This window comes from Acipenser ruthenus, chromosome 13 (genome assembly GCF_902713425.1).
Source record: "Acipenser ruthenus chromosome 13, fAciRut3.2 maternal haplotype, whole genome shotgun sequence".
Lineage (NCBI taxonomy): Eukaryota > Metazoa > Chordata > Actinopteri > Acipenseriformes > Acipenseridae > Acipenser > Acipenser ruthenus.
Window position 1 is genome coordinate 36,610,981 of NC_081201.1, and position 20,184 is coordinate 36,631,164.

General features: G+C 35.8%; 1 protein-coding gene across 1 annotated transcript in view; it reads left to right on the plus strand.

The window, feature by feature from the left end:
* Nucleotides 1-20,184, plus strand: part of LOC117418301 (catenin alpha-3-like) — a 183,172-nt gene that overhangs the window by 154,330 nt on the left and 8,658 nt on the right. Inside the window, exons 12-14 of the mRNA XM_034031216.3 lie at nucleotides 1,408-1,608; nucleotides 13,495-13,646; nucleotides 19,150-19,242. Of these exons, the coding sequence (XP_033887107.1) occupies nucleotides 1,408-1,608; nucleotides 13,495-13,646; nucleotides 19,150-19,242 (446 nt within the window). The remainder of the gene's footprint in view (nucleotides 1-1,407; nucleotides 1,609-13,494; nucleotides 13,647-19,149; nucleotides 19,243-20,184) is intronic.

Sequence of the window (20,184 nt, forward strand, 5' to 3'; positions counted from 1 at the left end):
TGGATTCTTCCGAGTCAAAGCCCCGGTTTGAATGACCCCCCGCCCCCCCCACCAACTTTGAAAGTTAAATTTTCACCATTAATTTCTGGTTTTTAATAACCATGTGCGGATAATGCCTGAGGGAGATATTGTGACTCACGTGAATAGAAAAAACTGCCTAGAAGTAGTTGATCTGTGCATTAATGATTCAGGCAATTGCTTGCATCATCAATGATGAAGGTTCAGATGACAAAGACATGGATCAGAGGATACAGACTCTGCAGTCTGATTGATTGATTTCGCAAGCCTGTTGTTATGCTACAATCCATATTTTGGCTTAATTTTATAGTGCTATTTTGGATGCTATGTTAAAATTTCATGTGTTTATATGTTTTTTAAATGTAGCAACTTTTATTATAGCGTTTTTCACCTATAAATGTGTTTTTTCATGATGTGCATTTGAGCTGCACACTGTAGCTTTAATTGTTTTGTGAAAATATTTCCATGACAAAACAGTGGACATGCTGCAGCAACTTTGAATTGTATTTCACAAGTCAATAAATATGTTAACTGCACTTCTTGATTATTTAGCATGACTGTGTGCTGTGCTCTACCTTTGAATTTTAAACATGCCTAATTGTAAACATAATCTATCTACCTAATGTTAATAATGCCTGTCATTTTGCCCCCAATCATTTCTGTACATTACTTGATTTGACCCAACTGTCCAGTGCATGGCCAGGTTTTTTGGTTTGGTTTGGTTATTTTGTGTTAACAGTCAGCATTCAAAGTGCCAATTACACAGTTTTGTGTCTTTTGTTTTCATTTATAATACAAAGGAACACAATAAATTATACTTGTTTCACCTCCTAATGGTCTGTTTTGGCCCTGTTACTTTTCCTCTTGTGAGTTAATGACTTGTCATCCCTCATCTTCTGAAGAAGGCTTTATGTTCTCTTGTAATACTTTTTATAAGAAAATAAGCCATCAATCCAACATCAGATATTGTGAACCTTCAACAGGTTAATAACTTGGTATATGATTAGTTCACAATTAGTAATTTATGTTATACTTCCAAAATTAAATACATAATAATAATTGCACACAGTAGAAAAGTCGACAATCATAGGGTTTACATGTTCAGGAAACGTTTTACAAAAATCATAATATATAATCAGGGCAGTTACAAATGTATTTATTTATTATGAAATGTATGCTTGCCCTAAGCTAATATTGGCAAACACAAGCAGGGGATGAAATTACATTTTTTTCATATACCTGGAAACCCCTGCACATCTGAAGTGAATTATATTGACTTTAGTTGATTTTGTCCATCAGTCCATGCCATAGCCAATGTATTTGTTTGTTTATCAACCCATACTCATACTATATACAGTTCTTCATTCCAATATTCTTTTTTACATTTAGAGAGCCACATACTGGAAGATGTTAATAAATGCATCATCGCTCTTCGAGAACATGATCTTGACAGCCTTGACCGTGCAGCGGGGGCAATCCGGGGACGAGCTGCCAGAGTCGCCCATGTGGTAACCGGGGAGATGGACAACTATGAGTCAGGCATCTATACACAAGGAGTCATGAAAAATGTGAACTTCCTCACTGAGAATGGTAAGTCCCATTTGCACAAAGTCATTCAAGAGTTTTACTTTACTTATGCGTGAAGATAAATGCCCCATTCTACGGGTAGCAACATCGAGATTATTTGAAATAGCACTGAGGCATGATTCCACTTAATGAGCAGCATCTTCTATGTTGAATGGCCTGACAGTTTCCTGGACAGTAAATGTAATCAGATAAGTATGTTTAATTTTGCTTTCACTGGCGCAACAGCCTGCAAGGATTCATCTTACCTATCTCCAAGTGACAATACATTTTGTGATTAATCACAAAGACATCAAATGGTACACCTCAACAGAAAGTCTGCATCATTTATTAAGCTTCATCGCGATGTTACATGTTTTCTCTGTCAAAACCAGTAATGCAAAAAAAATCTGTGTAGAACTATTTAATTTGAGTTGCATAATAACTGTTTGGTTGATTGCAATTTGCCTGCAAGCTGGTGTTACCTAATGTTACTTATTTATCTGGTTCACCAAGCTCAGAGCTCCATCAGTTGACAAAATGTGTTATATTTTGCACTTCATTTTGACCTAAAAAGCATAACATATATTTTTTTCTTTGCACATTATTATGACAAAACGAGTAAAATATGCTGCATTTGTGGAAAGAGCACTTGAGTTTATGCCCCTGGAGTATTTAACTAACTTGTATGCTTGAATGAGCAAAGTGTTTCTGAGAAAAACAGTGAAGGACAGTTTTTTAATTGTTTGCGCATTTTAACCAGCCCTTAGTTTGATCAAAAGGAATATTAAAAATAAATGATTATGCTAATCAAAAAATATACTCCAGTCAGCACACTGAATGCACTTGTGTACAAATATGCAAAAGTTTGGAATATTGCAAAGTAGAATAATACCTCTCAAGTAATCCACCATACCTCATGCAGGCAGGCATTCTTTTGTATTCTTTTGTACACTGATAATTATCAGTGTTCTGTGTTTCACAACAACCATTAAAAGGAAACTTTCTATAGCATAGAAATCCACAAGCAAATAAAATGGCCCACCCAAAGAAGGTGAATATAAAACTGTTAAATGAAAATGGTGTACAGTGCCATAGTGAGTATACAGTACTTGACAAAAGTGACTTTGATAGTAGAAAATATATATCCACACATATATAAATATGTTCTGTAGTATTTCAAAGCCTTCTAATTTACAGTTCAGCATACATTTTTTTTTTTTTTAATAAATTTAGTCGTTGCCAATTAGTTTTTTTAAAAATTATTTTCTCCCCAATTTGAAATGCCCAATTATTTTTAGGCTCAGCTCACCGCTACCACCCCTGCGCTGACTCGGGAGGGGCGAAGATGAACACACGGTGTCCTCCGAAGCGTGTGCAGTCAGCCGCCCGCTTCTTTACACTCTGCAGACTCACCGTGCAGCCGCCTCAGAGCTACAGCGTCGGCGGACCACGTAGCTCTGGGCAGCTTACAGGCAAGCCCGCAGGCGCCCGGCCAGACTACAGGGGTCGCTGGTGCGCGGTGAGCCGAGGACACCCTGGCTGACCTAACCCTCCCTCCCCCCGGATGACGCTTGGCCAATTTGAGCGCCACCCCCTGGGAGCTCCCGTCCACAGTCGGCTGTGGAATAGCCTGGACTCGAACCGGCGACGTCCAGGCTATAGAGCGCATCCTGCACTCTAGCGAGTGCTTTTACTGGATGCGCCACTCGGGAGCCCCTCAGCATACATGTTTAAAATGAATGAGAAAAATGTGCGATGTCCCAAACAGTTTTTACCAGTAAATCAGGAAGCAGAGGCTAAGGCTTGCTGTTGCAAAAAACACTTTTTGAAACCACCGACAGGAGAAGCTTAAAGACACCAGAGAACAAGCCTGGATCCCAACTCTATCACTTGAGTGGGCTGCATTACGGAGCTCCATCTCAGTCTCTCTTGCTCTCACTTGGCTCTGCAATTTATCTATCGCCACTCTTTCATGACCAACCTCAATACACTTGTGGTCACATGTAAGCTGAGCCTACAGCCCACAAAAGCAAGGCCGATTGTATGCTTGAATGAATGTCATTTTAAAGCTTGTTTCTAGGGCTTTCCACAATAAATAATAAAGAATGCTGTTAGATTACCTCTTTATACATTCCTAATATGTGTTTTGACTAGTGTATTGTATAGACATGGAATGATGCAGGTGTTTTCTGCTGCTACTTTCATATTCCACTTTTACAGGTGACAGTGATGCATGTCCGTTGGTATTTCAGTGTAATTAAATAATTCCATACTTGGGTTTTGCTTGCTGCGTTTGTCTTTTTTCCTGCTTGCCTTAAATGTCAACAATCTGGAGAACACTATACATTGTCAGGATCAAATTCATATTTTTGTGTTACTTAATTTGATAAATAAAATGGATTTGCTTGAGGCTATCTTATTTTTCTTTGTTAAAAGGGAATAGATGTTGGGTTTATTGAATAGTTTTTATTCTATTTTTAAACTAGTCTTAAACCAAACTAGTATCAAACATTAATGGCCTATTAATCAAATTATGACTTTGGATCCTTATCTAGTCAAATTTTGCTAGACCTCTGCATTGCCTTTAATGATGACAATTACTGGATCCTTTAGAACTAGTTGGAGAATATTATCATGCCTGGTTCTGCTTAATCTGATATAAATTATATTAATCTAATAGACAGCAGTTTTTCATTGGGTATTTTTTTCATCCTTTTTCCATTAGAGACGTTTCTGGCCTCCCTTGAGGCTCATAATTCTGCAGTTACAAACATTTTCTTATCTACTAAACCCACTTAATAGGTTCACTGCAATCAGCCTTCATGTTCGGTACAACATTATCAACGCCAGCAAAATCCAATTTATGGTTCTTGGTTCACTGCATCATCATTTGAAGATTTAGGATGGGTCTAATTTAATAAATAGTTTAGAAAAGTTTGTTTGAATTATGACGCTTGCAGTATATCCATAATATGGACTGCCAGCGTAACCATTAATGTCATACCAGTAAAGATCATCATAATGTCATACCTGTAAAGATCATCATATAAGAGTATATATAGTTTACATTGGAAAGTTGCATTCTCATTAGTGCAACTACAAGTGAATCGTCTCTTACCCTTCACAACAATCGCCATCACCCAAACCCTGTATCATTTCAAAGGTTTGTTCATTAATCTCTAATAGTACACTGTCAAACTGGTGCACTTAAATAAGAGGCAGTTTTTTACACAGAGCATTGTGGGAGTCTGGAACCAACTCCCCAGTAATGTTGTTGAAACTGACACCCTGGGATCCTACAAGAAGCTGCTTGAGATTCTGGGATCAATAAACTACTAACAACCAAAAGAGCAAGATGGGCCGAATGGCCTCTCGTTTGTAAACTTTCTTAGACCTGTTTTGTATATTTTTTGTTGAAAATGATATACTGCATTTGCTTAATGCAGTAACCCGTTCCATATAAGTGCGTGACTATGATTGTTCATATGAATTGTGCCCCCAACCCCCAAAGTTTTTTTTATGCTTTTTTTAAAATTATTTATTTATAAGGATAGTGCACACTAAAACATTTAGGCATCGTGCTATTGCTGATTTTGAATGCATGTGTTTTTTTGGTCACTACTTATACATCAGGCAGCAGTGTGTATCATAAAACTTACAGTAGATTTAAATGTGCAACAGAGGAACACATCTTTCCAGAGTTGGCATTGTTACCAAAAGGCATTTGAAACTTACATTTCATCTGTAATGAACAGCCTTCCACGATGATGTGTGGAACTTTTCTTTAAAGGGTTAACCTGTGTATTAGAAAGTCAGCAGTATCCTGTATATTTTTTATATATTTCAACTAACACGTTTTTTTTCTTTTCTTTTTTTTTTAAATTTAATCTGTGCCGGTATGTATGATTGTTTAATTTCCAAATTGCTGCTGCTAGTGTGAAACAATAATATAGAGACAGCTTTCTTTACAGAACAAGCCCAAACAATGTGCAGTGAGTGTAACTGTTATTTCAGTAGATATACCATTTCTTTCATTTGTTTTTTGACATCACCTTAATGGCTTCTACATGATCTCCCAATACACTATCAAGCAATTCAACTAAACCCCAAAAATTACAATTACGAGGACTATCTAACTTCTCGACTGAAGTCTGAACCTCTCAAAGCTAAACACCTCTCGCCTAAATATCCATGAGATTAAGCAAACTATTGCTTGTGTACCTAGTTTGTGAACCCATTTTTACAGTTCGCAAAGGAAGATGATGACACCCCGACGCCGATCCAGACCCCGGCCCCATTGCTCGCTTGCTCAGCAAGTGAAACAGAAAGAAATATTTATGTAAATTAATTTTACTTATAGATTACTTTTTTTTTTTATTTCGTAAGTATTCACTGTCGTCCCCCCCTCACCCCCGACTGCTAAAAAAAAATGTAGCCTTGTTGAGGCGCTTGTGTCTTCTTCCTTTTTTTTTGGTTTAAAAATCCTTCTGTTCGCTATCGACTTAAAAGGAATGTTGAATCCTAATTGGTTGTAACCTTACTCCCCCACTATGCTTTGATTGGCTGGGCGCATGATTCGCTATTTGATGTGCATTAGCCCACGCATGTGACCCGACTTTTAAATCATGTTTTCGTGCGCTATCGCAGCACTTCGCAAATGCAGTTATTTTTGCCCTTGCAACAGCGGCTGCGCACATATTTGCTAAATAGGGCCCACAGTGTTTGGCATGCTTAAATCAAATGCTTTCTACAGTACTTTTGAGAAAGAGAATCAAAGGTAAGGTATTTTGCATCTTTCTGGAGATTTCTCAGTTGACTACATGCAAGCTAAACATGGATATGCATTTTGAAAGATAACCTCATGAGGAGAGCATTGGGTTAAAGATTTAAAGTGCCATGGGAGCTCATTTGTGATTTTTCAATCTGAAGAATGCCTAGCCATCCATCTTACACCGACTGCCCCAGGAGGGCTACAGGACTATTATGATTTCAGAGAAAAAAAAGTTTGTCAGCAATGTGTTTTTTGTGTTTTCTATTAAACCTGCAAAACACCATTACAAACCTGACACAGAATGTCTTGCTTTTTTTGTGGGATATGTGCCGCTGACAACCATTTTCCTGTCTGAGTCACATATTGTTTTCTGCATGACCACAAGGGGAAACCTGCAGAGGGATTGGACGAAGACTATCTCATTTAACAGATAAATGAAGTGTCCTTACAGGCCACGACACTAGAGAGAATGCTGTAACTATTCCTATCTGCAACCGGTGACCAACAAACTTCAATATGTTTCGAATAAATTATCTCCATGTACAACCTCAATATTATGTCACAGTGCTTGTAAACACACAACGCCATTAAATATTCTTTTTACTCTCCACTTTTAAGTTAGAATATATGCAGGTTTTGGACATAATATATTTTAGTTTAATCTCCACTGTATAGCATGAGTCCAATACACAAAACTCTTGAATTAATACATGCTAAGCCCATAATTGAATAATACTATAGTCCCTGTGTGAAGACTGGTTAAATATTACCTTATGATAGGGAAGCATATGTCAGAAAGAGACCAAATTATGTTTTATTAAATCTCCCTAAGCTTGGTTCTTGTCTTTCATGTCTTATAAATATTTAGTACACCTTATAAAGGATGTCTCATTGCCTCAGAACATTGTTACAAAGAATACAAATGTGTTTCCAATTCAAGTAAGACCAAGTATTACCCATCATAAAGTTGCAGAACACAGTGGTAAGAGCATTGCAAAATGTGGTAGAGGGGCACATGGTATATCACTGAGTTATGGTATATCACTGAGTTATGGTAAACCATGATTAAACATGAGAAAAGCAGAAGTGCTATGCAAATATACCATCATACACTTTTATAATGGATTTTCTAATAGCTGTCATGTTTGTTTTATGTTGTCGACTTTGTGAGTAGTAGATGTATCAATTAGACTTTTGAAAAAGTATTTGTATAACGATCGACACCACAAACACTTTCTCTACTCCTGCTAATCCTCTTTGTGGTGAATTACTGAACATTATGTGCCAAAATGTTAAATATTTAAACTATATACAAGTCTGTCAATAAATATGAATAGGGTTTCAGTGTAGAGTTCACCCACTTTGTGTCAGGGACAGCTTCTCCAAGTATACTGAATCAAAATAATGTAATATATATATATATATATATATATATATATATATATATATATATATATATATATATATATATATATGCCGTAGTGTATAAAAGGCCTCACTGTCAGAGAATGGCCTGGGTCAAGTCAACCCATATCATGCAAACCACTGGTAAGCCTTTTTCCTTTTAATTTGCAATGCCAAAATGACAGAAACAAATAATAATAATAATAATAATAATAATCAATTCCCTTTAGAAAGAAGTGTACTGTATAGCAAATATCCATATTTTCCTTAGCACCCATTACAAAAGATTACTGGATCAGACAAGACGCAAGATGATTAAATACTATTTTATAGGCATCTGTAATGATTGGTTTTCCAGTGCTGGATGCTTATATGGCTTTGGCCTCTATGTGATGAACTACCCTTTGAGACTCAGATGAATGTGATGATTGATTGTCAATGTAAAGAGGAACTCTCATTGGAGCTTTTTAAGAAGTAATTATGAGTATACCGCAGTTGCAATCGCAAATCAAATTAGATGTGCTGCTCATATAGCTATTTACAACTGATTGCTTTACTGCAGAGTCCCACAGCTTGACGAGCCCTTGAGATCGAGGGTGTTTTATGCTGGGGAGCAGTTACATCTGTGAATTCAACTGCTAGAGGCTCCAGTTAGAGGTTCTTCATGCATTATGCATGCTTTAAAGAGATGATCTGCCAATTATTCATCAGTCATTTGCTGGTAGACTTTTAACCATAGCAGAGAAGTTGGATTCTAAAGGACATGCTTACTCAACAAAATGAGCAAAATTTGATGATAATAATAAACCAAGATAACTGCCATTTAAAAGTGCCCCTGAATTCAATGGCTAGCTTTATGGGGCATGCATTAGCCATCAATGTTTTCTAACATGGGGCACCATTTGTGATGGTTTTCAATCATGGAGAATGTCCTCCAATCCCTCCAATTTCCTCCAATTAGTAGGAAATAAGGGAAACTCAACACACAGTTCAGATATTTAATTATTCTCAAAGGGCAGACCAAAGTAATGGGCGGAACTTTTTCTGTCTTGAAGGGTTGCAAATACAGTACTGTACATCTACATTTTACAATTACTGTAAGTTGTTTTTTCTCCCTGATGCAAACTCAGGGGAATATTTAGACTGATGAGATTGGTCTGGGGTTATTGTTTTATGGGTGTGGATCATTACAAATGAGACTAAAGAATTATGCCTAATAGTAAAAAAAAAAAAAATCTGTGACATCTGTCGGATAAAGCCTTAAACTGGCAAGTAATATTGGTATTTAAATAACCCAGGAAAGGCCAATCATAAGCATGAGCTGTTATCCTGCACTGGTGTCATTATAGCTGTCAAACCACAGGTAACAAAATGTTTGCCTTGCAGGCAAATATATCAGCAGGTATCAGCTGTCATATCTGTCTTGTACTTCCTCATAAAAAAAGAAAATACAGTAGATACATATTGAAAACCCGTAGAGGTGCTTGGAAAGCAAATTTACCAAGTAAGGCTTTTTTCAATCTAGCATCTTTAGGGCTCTTGATTAGAAATGTTGTGTGTGTGCCGATTTTGTTGCACTGGTTATGTTTCACAGAACCACACCTTTTTGCAGAAAATATTTTAAAAATATACTAAAAGAAACTTAAATTCAATGACAAATATTTAAATTAGAAGTCATTTTCAATGATCACTGTCAAGCCATTGCTTCTTCACCCTCTGAAGCACTGGATCTTACCAAGCTACTGAACCGTAGAGGTAAGGGCCCAGCTTGAGAGGCCTCTGTCTGGCTGTCTGACCAGTAGGGTTTGCTGAAGCATAATGAGGCAAACTATTTATCTCCCTAACACTATGGGAGCACAAAAGATTGTCAGCTTGTAGCGAGCAAGATTTGAACAGCACTTGCCTTACTCTCCCTGCACTTCAACAGTATATAAATGTTGAGTCATAAACGCAAAATCTTTATGCAGGGCAAAACAACTACTGGCCCTGTCAGAGAAAAAACGACTAAGAAGACCTTGCAATGCAATGAACGAGCATGCCAAAAAATGCTCATATTATACAACAATTAAATATGTATTACTTCCAGATGGTCTTGTTCCTTAGAGCACACCTATTTACTGTAATATTTGTTTCTAGACTATTTTGTTCTAAACACAAACAAGATATGCTAATGCTGATGGCAGTTTGCCCAGGATAGATCCCCATGCCTCTAAATACTTCATGTTGCTTGCAGTGCCTGAGTTATTCCAACGTTTGCCTACAGTCAAGTGCCTTTTCCTTAAACTTGAATACAAAAATGAATGCCTTTAGGCTAGAAGAACCCATTTTCAAATTTAAATGGATCTTAGCAACAGACCATTTTGTTTGTCCCATTCCATTGAATAGACAAGTACATATAAACATGAAATGTTTTATTAATTAAAAGCATTATAACCTATAATATAGAATATTTTATTTGAAAATGTGCTGCCCAGCTAATTGTAATGTTTTACCTTACAGGTTGGAGAGGGATCTTCTGGGCCTCTCTTAGCAGCAGATGAGAACTAAGTTCACATCAATAACAATAAATCCTCTACCAGATTGTCAAATTGGGTTAAATAGCACAAGGCTTTACATTTGTAGAATATTTTGGAATGGGCCAGGCTTCTTGAAGCACGTTACCATTTTCTCGCCATTCTTGTTTGTGCAGACCGAGCTAATTCACTGATGATCTGATCTGGAAGAACTTATCAATTGATGCTGTGTTTGGCACAATTTTCACTCTTCTTCACCTCAAGCCTTGCTAGCCATATACAGACAAAAACAATTGTCGCTGACCTACTCCCTAAAGTCTTGCCCGGTATTTACATATTATTATGAAATTAAATAATATTATACTCTTGTTCGATTGGTAATCTGCAAAATGTGGTTAAATACGCTACCTGCAAACAAACCACAGAATGCTAAAAGGGATTAACCATTAAATAAAAATGCCAGAAGTTTTAGATTTTTGTATTTATTTATTTTTTATTTACAATATTCAATTCTCTGTTTCTTTATGGTTTATGTGTTTGGAATACAACAAATCTTAAAAACAAATTTGGTAATACAATGTGCAAGCTTAACTTTCTTGCCTCCAAAACAACTAAAACAAGTATTAATATTCTGTTCAATCTTTATGTGATTTCACAATACTCTGTTATCTGCTTTAATCACCCCAGTTTAACCAGATTTCTCACATGTAGTCCTTAATGGAATAATGCACATTTTAATGCATTAAATAACTATTGCCAGGCCATGACTACAGCTAATGGTTAATTAATTATTAACACGTGAGAGAACTACCATACCTCCCCTGACGGACGAGTAGCGTCTCTATGTTTCCGACTAATTAGAGGAAACAAGTGGTTAATGACTCTAAGTAAGCTAAGTGGATTATATAATGATGGCTATTTTACATGATTGTTCATGGTCATTAAGTAATTTATTCATGTGTAATTTGTTTGCAGTGTCACTGCTTAATACTAACTGCTACATCTACTTATCTTACAGAAACTCATGCACTTCACTTCGTCAAGTGACTTTATGATAGGAATATTTTCAAGTAATAGTCAGATTTATTTTCAAGTAATAGTCAGATTATAAATGTGTATTGCAATTCAATTCATATATTTGACAAATGCCAAAATGGTTTATTTTATCTTTTGGGAAATACAGTATGCTTCATTTTTGTGTGTTGGACTTTCAGAATGCATCGTCAGATACTTGGCTAAAACCCCAATGTTACTCTGGTCCTGACATCCCAATAAAAAGCAAGTCGTATTTTATTTAACTCACCATATATCAACTCACTAAAGCCTAACTTTTCCTTTCATTGCCTTTAATCAATGCAGTTCTAGTGGAATTAACTGAACACTGTTGAAATGTAAGATCCAAGTATTATAGTAAAAAGAGAACATTGATTATGATTAATAACACAAAATCCTAAAAGATATATTGCTCCTGTCTTCTGTTTACATTTGTTTTCATGGCACAAAATACACAACTATGAAATATACCATTACCTTTTTTTTCTGGGTGAAATGTATTTCCACAGAATGTTATTTATGAATACTGAATATGAGTATGATCATTGAAGGTTTGGACCAGAACTATAAAACAAAATATATTGCCTTGCTGTATTTCATCCAGGAAGCTTTGCATTAAATTATGCAACACGGAAATAAAACATGGAAATAAAACCAGATGTGCTTTTATTTCCATTTTTTCTATATTATTTTTAATCCTATATCATATATTTATTTATTTGACAATTTACAGTAAGCATGTATATAAATCTACAAGCACGCACTTATATTACAATAACTATTGAATGCATACTTCCAAGCCTTCCCTCATATTTTAAAAGATAATATTATAATTATGTGCTGCCTAAACTGAATGGACAATATTGTAAACCAGGCCACTTTCTTTCCATTGATCTAAAAAAAGACATTGTTATAATTGATTACCTTTGAGTATAATGCCATTGTAGCCTTTAGACAAAATCTAGTAAAATATATGAATCTACAGCACTGTCATCTAGCGGAAACATTTTTAAAATCAAACCTTGTTTCTGGATATTTATATTTACTGTAGCAATAGTTAGCTAGATATTGTATAGTAGTGCTTTGATCTTGGTGACTTTGCTATGTTGACTTGAAACCTAATCAATTTAATAGGGGTTTACTAAATCACTTTATTGTTGACATCAAAATCATGCTCAGTCACTTAGAAGTATTTTTAGTTTGTGCAAAAAAACATAATAAATATAGAAATCCTGAGATACTGTACAGTAGAAAGTAGTGTATTTTTCAATTCTGAAGGAATGTCAAAGGCTTCATCTCTGCATCATAAAAGCTAGGATCTGAGAATATTACAAAATGAATCTCCTGTCACATATTAGCATCTATTACTGCATAAGTCTCTAAAGTGTTCTGTACGTACTAACAAACTGTCTGTGTTATAGTATCTGATTCTACTATTCTTCCTTTTGACCTTAAATGAGTAATTCTAAAATAGAGGACACCTAAGTGAAACTGCACGCAGCCCAGTTAACACAAAGGCATACAAACTATCAATCTTTAATTTATTGATCCAGGTACAACAAAGGTCAGAGTGAATGTGGAAGAATAAACTTCAATTTAAATCAGTCAAGCATTGTATATTTATTTAAGTTATGCAATCGATAGATTCAATACTGCCAGTTTAGATGAAGCTCTGTAAAAGATTTGTAAAAGTATTTTTATTTCTACGCGACAGGTTGTGCTTCTCTGGTTTAACCAGTAATAGAATTGTATGAATTTGAATGTTACCATTTATAAAGTGTTTTTGGCAAATAAGTATTTGCATAAATATATATATATATATATATATATATATATATATATATATATATATATATATATATATATATATACACACACTGTGATAGAAATTATTTATAGGAGTTAAGAATTAATGTATGTATTCATGTATTTGTTAAAAAAAAAGTAATATGTTATTTTAAGTATGAAATCCGGGTACAAAGAGTACAGTATCTGTTACATTTATGAGGCTAAACAAATTGGTTGCAATGTGTTATCACGTACTGCACTCTATATTAAGCAAGCTGACAATGGTCTGCACAGACAATCAGTAATTATCTTAATTGCAGTCACAGGAAGAGATCCTTCTTCTACTGTAAGTGATGATGTGTTGTTTGTTTTTCTTTGCAGGCATTCCAGAGTTTGTCGTTCAAGTCAGCAAGGCTTTGGAAGCTCTTAGCTCAGATACAATGCACCAGTTTGATGATAATCTGTTTGTTGATGTCTCTAAGAAGGTTTATGATTCGATTCATGACATCAGGTGCTCTGTTTTGATGATCCGGGTAAGTTAACTTTTTATTTTATGTTAGACTACTGATAAATAAAGTGGTAGAAACTTAATTTTCTAGTGTGCGTGTATTATGTTATTAAGCTGTACTTTTGAAATCATGAATTTGTTTTCTACGACCAAGTAGTCTGCTCCCTGACTATTTTGGGGAATCCTTCTGAATCATATTGTTCATAAATTCAAATCATGTGATGAATACTATCCATACATGGAATGTATCAGGGGTTTCCTCAAATATGAACCAATCAGAAGTATTAGTATTTATTTTTTTTATTTTATCGTGCCACTGCCAAAAATGCGCTGATTTGTCTGTCAATCACACAAGCAAATCTTATTGAATGCGTCACCTTTTGTTAAAGATATTAATTTAAAATAAATTACTCAATAAACATAGCCCCCCCCCCCACCTGACTGCAATTTGTAAATGACAGAACTGTCAGCATTATTTGTGTCATTTTGAATGTACACAATAATAACACAAACTGAGAAATAATGTTGGAATTTGTTAATCTTTTTATTCTTTATTCAGTAATTATTTTCTCCCATTTTAAAAGTGGGCTTTTGATTGGCTGATTTGGCGCCACTAGTCTCCTCAAGTCTCCATTGGTGCACCATGCAGTGGCTTGAAACCTAGTCTCCTGAAACCAAGTTCCTAGCGAGTATATTTCTTGCGAATAACCTGAAAATGTAGCGACACATGCAAATTAGACTATGACATCACAAAACGTCACTGGGAATTCCCTTTGACTCGCTAGAATTTGCAGGGAAGGAAAAAAGATTTTTTCGCCCTTATGTCTACTATTTTTGTAGCAATTTTACCGAGTAACTTATAAACTCGCTCAATAAATGGATGGAAAGCGCACTATTGTTACATTAACATATTGAATTAAATACCGCTTTGTAGTTTTGCACCTTTGTCCAGGTTTTGCCAGGACAAATATTGTTAATGTACTGCACAAATATATCTATAAAATGCAAGGTATTTCTAGATATTGCATACCTTACTTCTGGGAAATTTTTTTAGTATCTTATTAGTAACACTTGGCTTCACATGGACATGAGGTAAACAGCCAGTAGCCCAATGGGAATTTAAGCTTTTGAATGGTGAACAGTGTCATGCATGTCTGCAGAAAAGCTAAACGCGTTTCTGAGCAGTGTCAAAAGACCTGCCAGGCACAAATGTATGTTATGGTCCAACAGTGCTGTTTAACATTGGAAATACCATATGAAGAGAAAGCTGAACTAACATTGCACTTGTGTGATACAAAAACATAATTGCTTGCAATATCTGGGCAGCAGTGACACAGACTGGTTGAGGAGCAATTCTGAACCTGCCATTTAATAGCCAAGAGCATGGAAACCATTTAGGAAGTGTATAGATTCAAGGAAAGCTCATGTTTGAAACACTACAAATTCAGTGGCAATGACATTTATATTATATACATTATTGACTTTCCTGAAGAATATATGTCAAGAAGAGAACTCATTAGTTAATGTAAGGATAATATTTTGTGAATATTGAATCGTCTCATTAGAAATAACAAACATTACAAATATGTCTGTTGCTAATAAATTAAAGGATAAGAAAATATAATATGCACCCGATTGTTTATTTTGATCCTAAAATGCATGCCAAGTAATTGTTTTGTGGACCACATTTGTATTTTGAGATTCTTTCATCAGTCACTGGAGCTCAGGTTCATGTCTCAATGGCTGTGGGAAGTCTACATTCCAATGGCTGTGGCACTCCCATTGTTTAGGCGGTAAGAACTGGATCGTCTCACCACGCTATAGTGACCCCTCAGGTCACGCCCAGTGAACTCAAGCAGATCTTTGTCCTACAAGAGCCAGTAGCTCTGGGACATCCATCTGCTGACCAGCTCCTGGGTGTAAAGAGGTAACTGGCTTGGCCTAGAAATCAGAGGACACTGACTGACCTTCAGTTCTCCTGAGTTGTTATGGTGAGTTCATGCGGTCAGGGAATATCATTGTGGAAAAAATAATTGGTCAGTATACAGTGCTCCTCCTTTATAACGCTGTAGTCGGGAGCCATAGAGACCGTGCTATTTGTGTTTTGCCTTATAACAAGACTACTAGTGTCAGTGTAATGGCATTATGGGTCAAATGGGAGCCATGACCGTACCGCCTTATAACCTTTTCCGCAGGATAAAGGGCCGCCTTATAAAGGGGGAGTACTGTATATATAACAAAAATGTGGAATTGACTCAATTATACAAGTGGTACAAGTATTTCATGGACACATTTTTACAGTCATTTGTATTAATGCCAGTTTTCATATACTGTCATTTATCATTTATGTCAAGTTGGCTGGCAGCGAATGGACTCTGTAGCAGCTGATATGTGTCTTACCCAGACAGCTTGTTAAAGGCTTGACACAGCCTTTTTCAACCAGTTCGATTAGACATATATTTTATTAATATTTAACTTCAGAATATGTTCTTCTCAAATGTTGCCTTTAGGTTAAACACATAAGTGTATTATTTTATAGAGGGTGAAAGGTGTAAGAAAAGAACACATTCAGACAGCACTATAATCAAAATCAAATGTATTGATATAATTATTTCAGAACCCATTTAGATACTAGGGTGATGTAAAATAGTGTGAAATTAAGCATGTTTTTGGCGTGGATCTCGTTTTCTGCCTGTATTTAAAAATGTTATGTTATTCATCAAACTTTATTCTGCCATGCGTAAGTTCACATAGCTCATGTATGCAATTAAGATTCCATTCTCATTTTCAATCCTATTCAGCAAATCAATTCTGTGTAAAAAGCAATTTAAACCTGATGGCAGGTGTGTAATACATCTCGAATGCACACCCATGTCCCATATGAAACAATGTGCATTACAGTGCTTGTGAAGCATTTTGAATACAAATGTAGGTTGAAAATGACTTATCATTTCTAATTGAGGTTTTATCATCAAGATGTACACCTTTAATATAACACAGAAAAGCATGAGTCAAGGTTGTCTTTACCACTGGCACATTAATAAAGACTCCCTAAAAATTCCAATCAACCCATAAGTCAAGTTTACAAATGTTATGGCAAGTGCATTCATCTGTGCACACAGTCTTTAAGTTTGTGTAGGATTATGCCCGGCCCTCTGTTTTAATTGGGATTTTGAAAGGCAATTTGCTGTTTTTTCATCAAAAATTTGCCCTAATGTTAGAGGTTTGCCCTGTCATCAGAATCGGGCCCTTAGGTTTCAAAAAACACCATCAAAAAGCCAAATAGTGTGTTTATAAAAAGGACTTTGTAATATCCATTTTTTTCAATATTATAGTTTATATGTTAAACTAATTTTTATGGTAATTCTCTGGAATTAATGTAGCTGGCTATACAAGAAACAAGCAGTCTGCAAAGGAGTTGGAAGGCCTGGCATTATGATTAATGTCTAGTAAACATTTGCAATGATTACCTCAGAAACTACATTGAGATGGATGCTAACCTACTGTATGCTAGTCTGTATAACTGTTGGCCATGGGGCTCAGCTGTTTCAGTATGTACTGTATGTCTCTATTAGTTCAGTCCACTAGGCTGACACAAATTCATAAGTAAATCTACTTTGCCTTAATGTTTTCCCCTTAACTCCTCCAGCTATAATCTAAAGGTTTGAAATGAAACGCACCATGGGCACAGAGATTTCCTCTGCTGCAAAAGCCTAAAACTACCTTGAATTTAACCAGCCAATGGGAGTCAGACAATAAAAGAGAGCAGTTTAATATGCTGAATAATATGCCATAATTCTTCTTTTTTGCATATTCATTTGTGATATTTTCTAAATGTACATATATTGTTTCCCTTTTGTAGACATTTTGTCAGATTTATATATATATATATATATATATATATATATATATATATATATATATATATATATATATATATATATATATATATCATTTTTATTGTTTGTTGTTTAAATAATGTTCTCCGGTTACTATTACTCTGCAAGGTTGGCTGATAGTGATAAGATAATCTTACCCACTGGGCTAAAACTCAAACTTTGCTGCTTTATAGTGTTGTGGGCTTGTGCTGTTAGTAGATGCCATGTTTTGGGTGTTACACCAAGGTATATTATTCTTTTTTGTCATTTAAAATTAAATGGTACTTGTTGAAAAAATAATATGCCCCCCCTAGGAAAATCTGACAAGATAGCAAAAAAGTGTTTTACAAAAAAGAAATAAACACTGAACTTTTCTAGATTGAAATTTCAAAGAACTGTAAGGTACAGCAATTTAATGATGCTAAAAAAATTATTGCATTTTAAAAGATTCACTACAATAAATCAGATTCATAGCTCCTTAGACAGCAAAAAAATGGCAGTGTATCATAAAGGGCAGCTCTCGACTAATAGCTGTCCTCTCTATCCTTCATGACAAATGAGATGTTGGCAATCAATCAGGAAAGTGAGAGAAACAGTTTGGTATGCCACCACAGGTGTGTCTTTGCTTTCATTTATTGAAATCCAGAGTTGCATTATGAACAGCAGCCATCTTGACAAGCAGTAATGAACTTCCTTCCCTGGAGAGAGCTGAAGGCCAAGAATTGTGAGAAAGAGCTCAAGTACATGGTCAGGCTAGAAATCTACATATATTAATGTATAGCCTCCTTGTGGACTTAAGGGTTTTTATAATAATGGACTTGTGTCTAAAGAGCACAGTTTTAACGTCAGTAATCAGCTAAGTAAATCTATAAAAAAAAAAAAGAAAAAGCACGAGTGGGTGTACGTGAACTGATTGGGACATTGCATACCAAAAGAAGTTTGAAGTTATGTAGACTGTTTCCTGAACATTATTAATTAGTCATTTAGCAGACACTTTATCGAAAGTGACTTACAGAAACTAGGGGGTGAACTCTGTATGAACAACTGCTGCATAGTCACTTCCAATAGGACCTCGGTTTTACATCTCATCCGAAGGACAGAGCACAAGGAGGTTAAGTGAGTTGCTCAGGGTCACACACGGTTAGTCAGTGGATGAGCGGGGATAGAACCAGGGATCTCCTGGTATCAAGCCCCTTTCTTTAACCACTGGACCACCAAGTCTCCTATCTCTTCACCTTTACAATCTACATATTTTCAAAAAGGCTTGAAATCAATAGCAGTGGGCAGATTTCCCCCCCAAAAGGTAATAGTTCAATTACAGTAGGCACTGTGTAGAGATTCCACTGGAGTACAACTTCAACTTCAGTGAATAAGGATTTGTGCCATTGCCCAGTCATAATGTTAAGTCTCAAATATTTGAATCATCTAGGATTGGGAGGCAATTGGTTTCACATATAGACCTGTATTGTGCTGCAAGAAACTTCCAATATTGATAAATACATACAGCAAAAAAAACAGCATACATACAGTGCAGTATATGTGCATGAGCTACTTTGTACTTAAGCTTGCTTGATTAGGACTAAACATGCATACTGATGACGTTCATAAAACCTGCGTGTAAAATCACAAAAAAGTATTGTATTTTTACAGACTCCAGAGGAACTTGAAGATGTATCTGATTTAGAAGAGGATTATGAAAGTCGCAGCCGCACCAGTGTCCAAACGGAGGGGAAGACAGACAGGGTATGGGCGTTCACACATTACATCACACAAGGACAAAGCCATCGCTGTGTTATAAATAGCCATAATGTACAGTTTTATACATATCGAGATGAAGTTTTTAAACCATTTACAACACTATAGGGCAGATTTATCTAGGTTTTTACGACAAAATGCAATGCCCACTATTTTTGTGAAAAGGAAATCAAACCAAACTTTGCTTTCAGTCAATGAACTTCCTGTATTGTTTTTTTTTTCACTGAGCAGGACACACGCTTGCAGGGAGCGAAGCGGGGTGGCGCGCGGCAATATCGCTTTGCTTCATGAACAAATGGTTTTGAAACGGCAATAAAAAAAAGAAAGACAGCCCACCACCTCGCAGCACTGTACAACAACCCAAAACATTTATATAATTCTTCAACTTTTACTGCTTGAACCCAGAGTGAACGACCATGTCCATCTCCAGAATTTTTTATCAGGATCTAACGTTATAAGTTCCTATATCAGAACACAATTCAGAAATATTTGCCTTTCATTTACCTAAGGATATGTATGTAAAATATGATATTTATTTGGGATACAATGTGAAAGCCTTTTTCTACAAAGAAACTATTATATATCCAGCACGCACTTAACAAGACTGTGGTACTGTATCTGTAGTTATACATTGTATAGGAGCTGCTATTATTAAGGAAAAAAGGGATCACATTTTTGCAATTGTATACACAATAATCTGATTGGCTAGACCCAAATTTGCTGCTGCAGGAAAATGTTTGAGCAGTAAAATATCGCTCACCAAGCGATATTTTGCCGTTCTAAAATTCTGCCGCTGCGACACTTTTCCGCAATGTCATTTTTTCATCAATGTGTGTTCACTCTAATTGAAATAAAAGGTGAGCGATATGTGCATAATTTTGCCACTCCTCGCTAGCAGTGCCGCACCACTCATGTGTGTCCTAGGCGTTA